This window comes from Drosophila eugracilis, unplaced genomic scaffold (assembly GCF_018153835.1).
Source record: "Drosophila eugracilis isolate 14026-0451.02 unplaced genomic scaffold, ASM1815383v1 contig_1765, whole genome shotgun sequence".
In the NCBI taxonomy this organism is placed as follows: Eukaryota; Metazoa; Arthropoda; class Insecta; order Diptera; family Drosophilidae; genus Drosophila; species Drosophila eugracilis.
In genome coordinates, this window is record NW_024572605.1 from 4,642,313 (window position 1) to 4,653,403 (window position 11,091).

An 11,091-nucleotide genomic window follows, 5' to 3' on the forward strand; every position below is an offset into this window, starting at 1 on the left:
ACTGAACAAATATTTAAATGATTGTAATAAAAAATACTATTTAAAAAATTAAAACAACACTTGGTTTTATTAAGTAACGTGGGAATCTTAACATTATTTGGCAATATCACATAGAGCAACTATCTCTGCTTCTCATTTGGGAAAACAGAGTCAAAAATGTAAATGGCAAGAAAATGGATTGGCTTTGACTTCGCAATCAGTCACTTAGCATGACCTCCAGGTTCTTCTGCTTTTGCCAAACGCGGTATTCAATAAGGCCATATCTGTTGAGGGAAATTAAGGAACATTATTTCGAAATTCTAGAAATTCAAACTGAAAACTCACCCCACGCAGCCCACCAACATAACTCCCATTAAAATCACCAACTTGGTGGAAGTACAAAGCTGCGAACTGATGACATAGCCAATTACCGAACCGGTGCTTTCCCATAAACGAAAGTTGCTATAAGCGGCAATCAGGTGGTTCGGAAATAGGATGCCATAAAAAGCTGCAAGTACGTAAACTTTAAGACCAGTTCAAGCTGAAACTTAGTGGATTCACCAACCATTGACCACAACCAGCCAGACTCCATCACAGATTCCCCAAATCGCCGCAAAGGTGCAGTAGCTCAGGTAATCACCCTCCTTTGCCTCCCAGCTGTACATGTAGGTGAGCAGGCAGAGATTGAGTACAGCACAAAGTCCGGCCAGGGTGACTCGTCCGATGCGCTCCACTAAAGCACCAGCAATTCCAGCAGCCACTGCATTTGCTACTCCAAAGCAGATCATGGCGAATCCGATCCTCGAGATTCCCCAACCGCAAGCCACAAATGATCGGGTGAAGTCTACGGCTAGGAAGGCCTCTTCCAGGCCAATGAACATTGTGATGGGCAGCATCAGGATCTGACGACGCTTGCGCAGCAGATTTATGGTCACCGTGAGGAGCTTGAGCCCCGACATGCCATCGCCAGTGTCTCCGCGCTTGACTCCATAGCTGGGGATCATTGATATATGGATAAGAAATAAAATAAATCAATTTAAAAGCAAATAGTAACTTACCGCTTTAGGGAGCTGACGCCGAAGATCATCATGACCACCGCAGCTGCCATACAGGTGAGGAAGATGGAATTAAGCAACTGGATTTGTTCAGGAGCTGGTGGCACCAGGTTGGGATTGGCCTCTGCCCCCACTCCGGGACAAAAGTTAGCACCACACAACTCGGCAACCTTCTGCCTCTCCAGCTCTCGCTGCAGTTCCATTTCGAAAGTTTCATTCGCAGGGGATTGCGAGGCAGGGGCGCTGAGAGTCAAAACCGATGAGGAGATCAGGTTTCCCCACACCTGGGCCATCTGGTAGAAGATGAAGAAGAGCCCAAAAAACTTGACTGTGTTCACATCCTTGCGTGACTTGTTTCCCCGCACTTGGGTAAGTGCCTCCGAAACCGTGGAGAGGTAGGTGCACTTTGAGCACCACAGTGGCCCGCCGCCGAAACCCACCATTAAGGCAGCCGGGATTAGGGTCTCGAATCTCGGATAGAACTGGGCGGCTATGTAGGGCATGTAGGCGAAGAGAGCCAAAGCCATGGTCAACCGACAGCCGAACCAACTGTTGATGGAATACATTGGAGAAATAGAAGAAAATATTTAGGAATAGAAATAGGAAAGTCTAGAGGATGGGTGAGTGCCGAGTGGCAAGTGGCACATGCTTAGCAGGCGGTCATTTATTTCGGGGCCCAAGGCCATAAATCTAAATAAATCGAGTTAACTGATTAAAGTTGCCTGAGCCAGCAGTTCGTGCCTCGAATAAGCCAAGTGAAGCGAGGCTCGCTATAAATTAGCGATTTGTTTAAATGTCAGACGTGGGTGGGTCGGGTCCAGCCCCGAAACGGGATAGATTTGGGAAATAGGGATACAAAGGGACCACTGCTAATCCAAGGACTTCCTGTTGACATTTTTACAGCCAAATGCGCTTGGAGTCACACAGACACACAGCCACACACTTTTGGGGCGTCTGCTGACTGCGCTTTTGGCGTTGTCACATCTGCATAAAAACGCCATAAAAAACGCCGCCAGACAATCACCGAAACTTTTATGGCATGCCACACGTCGCGAAATGAGCTTCACCCTCTCGCGAGACAAAAGAAATGCGAAACAAAAATTGGCAATTATGCTAAGAGGCTAAATTGAAGTACTCTTTCGAGTGTTCTCAAAGCCATCTGTCTTGTGGAACATGGTTAACTACGGACTAAAGTCAGTTTAGAATGGGTTAAAAATAAAAAGGATTCTGATATATTTGTGGTAGAAACAATTGACTATATCCCATCCCATGACAATTGTCCACTCACCTAATCACGGTCATCGGCAGGAAGATATTGGACAGTATCAGCGAGCCGTAGATGACGGCCAGAGTAGTGGTTCCTAGGGCTTTGTCCGCATTCACCGAACTCTGCAGATTCGATGTGCCGTGAAAGGCCGTGAAATGAATCATGAAGGCCAGGCCTATCACGACCACGTTTTTGGTGATAATGAAGCGCTCGCGCGGCTCGTATTGCCGCTGATTGACTTTGTTGTCCCCATTTGGAGTGGTTGTTGTCCCAGGCGTGTTGCCAGTGCCGTTGCCAGTGCCGTTGATATTGCCATGTGCAACACTGGATTCCAGAGCCAGCTCCTCGTTGTTGCCGTCCGACGTGTCACTCGGGTAAACCATGTCCACAGCGGGGTCAGGGGTCAGCAGGCCCTGAAAGAAAACAATAGCGCTCGTTTGGTATTCTGTTAGCAAAATCCAGCTGAATGCAGGCATATGGACCAGACTGTCCAGGGACATGGGCATGGCCTTTTAAAGTTCGACAATTGAAAGATAAAAATGGTAGCAGATGGTGCAGCATGTTGCTTGCTAACAGCGTTGCCAAAAACAGGTTCATGTTATTTTCCACTCCGAGTTATTGTTCACTTCGAAGTTATTTAAGCCTGTGTAGAGTTTTAAGAACTTTTCTGCTTTTCTACTTCCTAGTAGAAGTCTCTTTATTTTATTTTATTTGTTTATTATTTTTTGTAACTACAAACTAATCTTATATGCCATAAAATGAGGTTAAGCAACATTTTATGCTAATCTCTAAGGTTAAGCTTGTAATTCTATTACTGCATTTAAATCAGGAAATAAATGTAAAACAATTTGAAAGGTGAATATTTATGTTTTTGTTTTGTGAGAAAGTTAGAACATTATATTTTTAATAGGTACTCTGCCTTGACCTTATTGTGTTTTTAAAACCTTTAATATCACTGCATTTTCAGTTAGTAAGTACTAAAAGCTTAAAGGTATTAGTTCCTAGATGGTATCTAGAAGTCGCAATACGTCAGCCTCTAGCCTACCACAATGAATTGTCTAATCATTCTTCCCAGGATCTGCATGCGGGCCTCTTTACTGACAATGTCATGGCCTGGGACTAATTGAAATTGCACTTTGTTGGCTGTTGCAACAGAAAATGTCTTATTTATTGTGGAAGGGAGAACGGTTGAAATCCCTGTGAGAGATTCGGCATTCAGGAGCTTTGATATGCCAATTTCCAACCCATTCGAACCCTTCGTAGACCGCCCGCCGCTTTGATTGCTCACTCAACTTCAGCTTTAAGTTATTCATATCGCTTTCCGTCTCGGCCATACATTTTCGAGGCTTTGGGTTTTGCTATTTGGGCAATAAGCCTGATTCCAATGCTTCTGCCACGCCCACACACACATACACACATATATATTATATAAACCCACATATATCCCGAGAAGTCTTGGGGGTGCTGGCTGCTTCTGCCTCAAGGACACTTTCGCCAACTTATAATCCTTTAGGCTGCCTCACAGCACGAACTCCGTCTGGCATCCAAGAAGAATTTATGCCTGTCTACGCCCCAAAAAACGTGGGTGGATGACTGAAAAACAGCGCGAAGAGCTCAGAAACCGTTTCACTGACTTTGTTTGCATTTGATTTTCGGGGCCCTGTGCCAACGACACTTTATGAAATTTTACACCTTTGATACAAAGTTAAAGGTTTGTTTGCCAACTTCTGAGTGGCTTCACACCCCCCGTCTTCGCACCTCCGGGTATTGTCTTGACTTAATGTAAATCGCTGGCTGTACACAAAACCGATTGAAATGTTAGGCCTCCCCCGCTCCCCCTTTCCACTGGGTTTTGAAGTGGAAATTGATTTTGCATACCTTGCGGCGTTACGTGAAGCGTGGCCAAATTAATTGGCCAAAAGTTGAGTTCGTCAATTAGCCCAACCATCGATTTTAATAGGCGCTCCTCCATCGAAATCGAATGCCGTAAATCAGTTGTAAAAGCAATTACCCAAGTACTGCTACTCTACCACGTTAAACATTCATCATACGCAGTGTTGAACGAGAACCAGAGGATTGCATGCATAATAGGTCAGTGTGGAGTGCAATTCCTCATAATTCAGAAATCTGAGGGACATGCAGTTAGCCATGACAAAGTCTTTATCAGCTTCCCAACAGACATACAGGAAGAGTGACTAAAAATTTTGAAACTTGGCCCTATAAAAAGTGAACTCTCAATGGCTTGTTGACAGCCAGGGAAGGCCAATAGAAAATTCCACCTAATGGTGGGTCAACGAGGAGCATCATCGTTCATCATCTAAATGAAAATCTGGCATAATCATCAAAATGGGCGCAACCGAAATGGCCAGCCATTTGTTTTTTATGCACAACACACCCCGTCCTTCGGCATTGCGATCCTTCAAAGGACTCCAAAGCATTAAACAGTAGCTGGCCCCAGGACATGATGTTGGCTGGCTCGTTAAAGACCATTCCGGCTTTATATAAAATGCCAGAGTCGTCGCCCACTGGGCTGGGCCTGATAACAATGATTCCTGAGTTCTGTTTTATGTGGCTGACCAGTAATTTAGTTAAATTATTACCCAACAGACGGCAGACGGGGCAGTCACTCAACTGAATGGTGAAAGTGTTACAAAATTATATATATTATTTACATATATTCCAAGTGAATAGATGCCTGGCCCATAAATCTCTCGCTCAAAACTTCAATTTGCTTTCCCTCAACTTTGTTTTACATTTGTTTAGATTTGATAAATCGACTCTGGCATGTGTTGAGGTTCTTGTTTGCACAGAAAAGGAGCAGCCACCTCCCCGTCTACGCACCTTTTGCCCATCCAAAACTAATCAATCACTAGCCAAAAAAAAGGGAAAACTCTCTCAAATATATGTGTGGGTGTGTTGTAGATTTGGGGCAAACAAAAAGATTGACTTATGGCGCTGACACACAGCAAATAAATACAACAGAATCCTGGCCGGAATAACTTGGCACTTAGCCGCACATGTTGGCCTCGTCAGGCATTAATGCCTCGCAATTAACTTTAGATCAATTATGTGGCGGCGGAGTCTGGAGTTTTGCCTGTTAATTAGGCAGCATGCCGACCAAAATGCCTAAATGAGTGTTTTTCTTCCGGAAAAGAAAAACAGAAAACTTCGCTAACACAAGGCAGCAATTTGAGATTGAAAGTATTGGTCCCGAAACCTTTGACATTCGCAGAACAATGGATGTTGGGGAATGCAATGACAGGCTTTGATTTGATGCTGTCGTAAACTATGTGATACCCGTGGATAGCAATCCAAAGCAATAGGTTTCAATACAATGAAGTCCCTTTGACGTTTTGGCACACTACCTGGCTTTTATGACGCCCTCAAAGGGTTAACAATGCAGCGAGTCCACGGGATGCGAAACTATTGTGTCCGTCGATCTTTACGCCCCATGTTGCCTCGGCAAAAATGCAACAAAGAAGTGGAATATGAAAGTGCGGCAAAGTTTGCCAGTCGGAGATAGAGGTATATACACCGCTTGGCCAAAAATGAAATACAGTATTAATGCCCGGCCGTCGCGGTAGGTACATAAATCTTGCCATGCCGCCGGGCAGGAAATATTTTTATGGCCCACTTATGGGCCGGGGAAGAAATTGTTTTACGACCGTGCATGGGGAATCTAGCTGGATAAAGCCCCCAAAAATGAAATTAGTATAAACTGCTGAAATCCCGAATCCTTCGTAGGGATAACCTAGAGAAGGTTTCTAAACCGATTACCTTAATTAGAAATGAGGAATGCCAGAAGTCCTACTGATAGAGAAAAAGAATGAATGGAATCCAACTCGCATTCCCACTCAATCAACCAATCTCCTGATTGTTGAATCACGACCAATATAGCACTTCCTATTGACCATAATCAGAGAAGAATGGAAAATGGAAACAATGGGAATGTGGCCATTATTTTACCGATATGCTGAATAGGCCATAATTCATATGATTTCTGTCATAATGAACCAATGGAACGAGTTGCTTTAAGTCAGTAAATTCCTTAAATACTATTAAACACTCATGGCAGACATACAAAAATCAATCCGGCAGGCTGTCAATCATAAATGTATAATGTCATCCAGTATTTTTTATGGCTGAAATATGGGTGAAACCCCCCGGAAAACCCCATACCGACTAAACGATGGCCCCCGTTACTCCGACGCGACATTGGGTTTTATGTGGACGAGTGCGTCAAAAGTTTGGCCTAAAATTTTGGCCATATAAAAATACGCACAGCGGCGTAATGCAAACGTAAACGTTTTCATTACTCCAGCGGAAGTTCGGGACCAATAAAAATGACAATAATAACAACGGCGGTGGGCTGAATTCGCCACCCCTCTTACTCTATACATATATATATATCCGTCCCTGTTCAATCAAATCATTTCTACTTTCACTTTAATAACTTAACATAACATGCGCCTGCTGTGATTTCGTTAACTAACAGTGCTGTTAAAATTTCCCCTGTTTACCAGATTCACTTTTATTAACAGCTTAAGAGAGTCTCTGGTTAACAGGGGAGTCAGTTACTGATTCAGCTGATAGCCCATTGATAAGAATATTGAGGCATCCATCAGTTTGATTGATGGCCAACTCAACGAGATGGCCGATAAATTTAGCTTGGCCAGAAATTGAAAATAAATATGCCGCCTTTAATTGGTTAGTGGGTTGGCTGTGAAGGGTCTGAGTAAGATGATTTCAGGACAATTTTAAAAATCTTTGACCAAAAGGCACTTGTATACGAGTACCCAAAGATATATTCCTTTAGTACTTTAATTTGCAACTAACTTTACTAACAAGGGTGCTACGAACCGCTTAGTCTAATACTTTTTCCCAATGTAATCTCCATTGATGTTGCATAAGTCTTGATCCTGCCAAAGCTCTACCCATCACAGCTGCAACATTGTGGCCACATTTATGCAGCTGGCTAAAACTTTGGGCTTCTTAGCCTTCGACGCCCTCAACTAATTTCCACGCTTTACAGTTCGGCTTTACAGATGCCGAGGCAACAATGTACAAATCACAAAAGCGGAGAAAGCCAGGTGGGAAGCACTCATAACGCAGTTCTAAAGTGCACGGAAACGGAAATGAAGTGGCACTGGCACTGGCACACACACATAAGCTGGGGGTATGTGGCCAATAACTCTGCGCCGGGGCTAAATGTCAAGTCCTGACCCCGTGATGCACTTTCTGCCTTCCGAGTGCGTACGACAATCTTTAAATATTTATTCACGTTTTCATCGGTAGGACTTGTGAGGCTCTTGGGACTGCGTGTTTGCCGCTCATTTCCGCTTTGCCGCCTCCATGCCGCCCACTTCCGCTTTGCCGCCCTTTTCCGCCAGCCTTGTCTTTTGGCGCTACTGTGTGAGTGCGTTTTCCGTTCGCTTGCTGCACTTTATGTCTGTATCTGCGAGTGTGTGTGTGTGTGCACTTGTTGGATGTGCTCGATTTTCCACTTTTCCGGCAGTTGCGTTTGAGGGCGTGTTGTTAACTTTGTAATCAAGTGTAAATAGTACGCTTTTTCGGCCCGGTATGTATGCAAATCGAATTACAGCATTTCTGAGACTTAATTTGTGTGTGAAAGTTTATAGCTTAAGTTCTTGAGTGCACAGAGAGAGAGATTTATGGCTCTTGGCTTAAGTATATTAAATTATTTAAAATATTCATTCGAATAGATCTACTTCCCAGTCTTAGCAGCTTTATAATTCTATCAAATTTAATAATTAACAATGACTGATTTGAATAATCTGTTTATCAATTTTGAAAGTTGGCAAGCCCAGACAAGGTCTTAGTTTGCTAACATTTTCATAGCACCTGCATTATGATTATAATTAGCCCAAAACCAAAGAGTTTGTGACCTAAATTATCAACCATTTTGATTGTTTGGCGGCAAGCTAGTATCTTCCGTGTAGAGTTATCTGGCTGGGAAAGTCAATCTGGTTTCCATTTCCCATAAGTTTAGAATGCAATTAATAATAAACTGAAATTCCGAAGCAGCCAAATGCCAATTCTGTGGCAACTGAGAACCACAAGCAGGGAGAATGCCAATCGAAGGGTTGGGTACTAAGGTATTAATGGTAAAATATGCACGATCAACATGAAATGCAAATGGGAAGTTCTGCTGCTGCTGCTGCTTTGATGATGCAATTTTCTCTATGATTTCCACTTCTAACTCCGTCTCTGCCTCTGTCCCATGCCCCCTAACATTCTCACGTTTCGCTGGGCAAGTTAAACACGATATTATGGCTCCATCTTTGTCTCTGTGTTTGTGGGTGTATAGTTTGCAAATTCAATTTATGCCAACTGAGCAGCGACGCCCTGCTCGAAAACGACATTCACCATAATTTATTTGACTAACAAAACGATAACATAAATACGAGTATGTGCCACATGCTGCACGCTGAAAACGCTGATGAGCGAAGTTAGGTTAGTTGGCAGAAGCTGCATTGTCTGGCCGCCAACAATCAGTTGCAGTAATGCGGGGGAATCACCCACTCTGTCCCACATCCGCCCACTTACACACATTTCAGCTGCAACCCACTTCCACCCACATTACCACCCACGCATCGTGTGTGCTGGCCTCGCAATTTCACGCTTCCGCCGAGTATTTTAATAAGTTTTCCGCTCAGGACAGAGCAAATAGAAAAAAATTCGAGGGAAATGCGGTGGGAAAGCTATTTCAAAACCTGCTGGCGTTCTATATTTTAATTAATAAACCAAGTCGTAATTTAGTTGTATTTGTTGGACATGGAAATTGAAATTAGTAAAAGCCAATTAGTGTCTAGGATAATTCCTTTAATTGCAATTATTAAAATTATCCCAGACTTAATTAGGAATTACTGTTAAGTAGAGGCCGAATTAAAAGCTGTTAATCTGATTAACAAATTAAGCAAAATCAGCTTTTAGTTAACAAGGCACGTGTTTAGCTTGAGATTTATTATCTTTAAAGTGTTTAAACCTTTTAGTAGGTTCTTAATTAGTAAATAGAATACATTAAAAAAAACCTATAATTTAGTTCCTAGCTGGGAAATTCCAATTCCTGTTATGGCCTTTTTATGATGGCAAGTAAATTAAGCTTTTCACCAACATTCAGTAGCACTTTCCGGCAGCATTTTAATTAACATAAAATGCCATTTCTATAGACATTTTCTGTTCAATATTTTTCCCTTTTCGCAAAAAGGTTTTTGCCTACGGTTACGTTTCGATTCGTGAAAATGTTTGACCGCCACTACGCGCGGCGGAAAACTGGCCGGGAAATCGAACGGTGGATGGATAAAGCCGGAGGGAAAGACAAGCTGGAAGCCAATGGAATCAATATGTGGTTAATTACGGCCGAAGGAACCGGATTTTTATCCTTCCGAACATAATTCATTTATGAAAAAAGGAACTCTTTTTGTCCTCAACTCGCGCGGAAATCGGTTATTTAAAATCGAAATCAGATTTTATTTCTGCCTACAATTAATTCGAGGAATCCAATAAATTCAGATTAAATTGATCAAAAGAATTTGACAAATAAGGAATGTTGAATACAAGCTAATGAAAATCAGTAAAAACACAAACGAGTTCACGCATTCTGAGTGGAAATGCCTTGTTACACCTTCTGCCATATTGGGCATTCCTTAGTCGATACAGCGAATGAGGCTACACCTGACTGATTAATTTTGTATTTACTGACGTTTCTTGGTTATAGCAATATTTGATGGTTATTTTTCTTATTGACTGTTCACTTCATGACTTTTAATTAAACCCACTGTCGAGCTATTCACTTTTATTTATGATATATGTGTCCGCTGTAAATATTGCGAAAAACATTTTCCGTATTTTAACAACACTTCGCGGAAAATGAATTAACCATCACTGAAAGGCACCAAATTTTACCTGAATTTAATCTTAATTTCAAATTAAATCGTATAAATTTGAGTCGTAAGAATGCCCGAAAAAGGGGAATTTGAAATTTAGATGGGCAAGTGATCGAACGAAGCGAACTGGACCGTTTACGAGCGCAATTAAAACTAAACTTAAATCTCGGACGGCGGACTTCTAAATATGAAATGGAATGGAAATGAAATGAATGCGACAGCAGCAACAGGTTTGAGCTCTCCGCTCTCGGTTTGATGCCGCTCGATTTGCATAAATCCGACATTTCAGATGCTTAAAATCGCCTTCGATATGGGATATATATACATCTATATAGTTGCCTTACAAGAAACGTGACGCCAATGGAGGCGTGTCAAGGTTCTACTACCGCAGCCAAGTTAGCCGCAAATCTGCGGTTGACCACCAAAAGCGATGGCATCTTCATTGCTTGCCAGAAATTCAATAATTATTATTAATCATACGCCCCGTTGTCGCTGTTAACTACACTGCTTACCCACTGATTCATGACGACGACGAGCTAATGAACCTCGTTTTGCATTTCGAGGAAGTGTAATGAACGACAAACACTCTCGATTCGATTTAGATAGTCGGTTGTCTTTAAGCAGATACATTAATTAACTTTTCATCGCGTTGTGGCTGTGGAACTGTTTGTTAAGTGTTAAACATGTGCCTTTGGCAGTTGTTATTAATGTGGTCCAAACTGAACTGAAAAGCAACGAACTCGTGCCTCGATTAGACAGTCTCTTCTCCTTATAGATAAGATTCGATAAGGAAACAAGGTGTGGTAAGTGTGTGGAGATAAAATTTGAGATACATGACCCACCAATCAAGCATTGAAATCAATCATTTGTAATATTCCCTGCT

The 11,091-nt window shown here is 42.3% G+C and overlaps 1 protein-coding gene across 2 annotated transcripts; it reads right to left on the reverse strand.

Annotated features, from left to right (window-relative positions):
• Positions 1-48: 48 nt before the first annotated feature.
• LOC108113427 (UNC93-like protein) lies at positions 49-10,754 on the reverse strand. Of its 2 annotated transcripts, none has more exons than XM_017223988.2 (6): positions 10,721-10,754; positions 2,323-2,714; positions 1,038-1,583; positions 545-972; positions 325-487; positions 49-263 (listed from the first exon to the last, which is right to left on the reverse strand). In XM_017223988.2, the coding sequence occupies exons 1-6, from the start codon at positions 10,730-10,732 to the stop codon at positions 197-199; spliced, it is 1,608 nt and encodes a 535-aa protein (XP_017079477.1). In that variant the 5' UTR covers positions 10,733-10,754; the 3' UTR covers positions 49-196. The 2 variants fall into 2 exon arrangements, with proteins under 2 accessions (XP_017079477.1, XP_017079486.1); XM_017223997.2 differs by lacking the exon at positions 10,721-10,754 and adding an exon at positions 10,228-10,347.
• Positions 10,755-11,091: the final 337 nt, after the last annotated feature.

What these genes read in the sequence shown, in the direction of transcription:
- LOC108113427 (XM_017223988.2), bottom strand. An exon ending in CTGCCGATGACCGTGATTAG is followed by an intron (nt 1,584 to 2,322) that starts GTGAGTGGACAA and finishes TTCCATCAACAG; the next exon opens with TTGGTTCGGCTGTCGGTTGA. An exon ending in CTGGCTGGTTGTGGTCAATG is followed by an intron (nt 488 to 544) that starts GTTGGTGAATCC and finishes ACGTACTTGCAG; the next exon opens with CTTTTTATGGCATCCTATTT.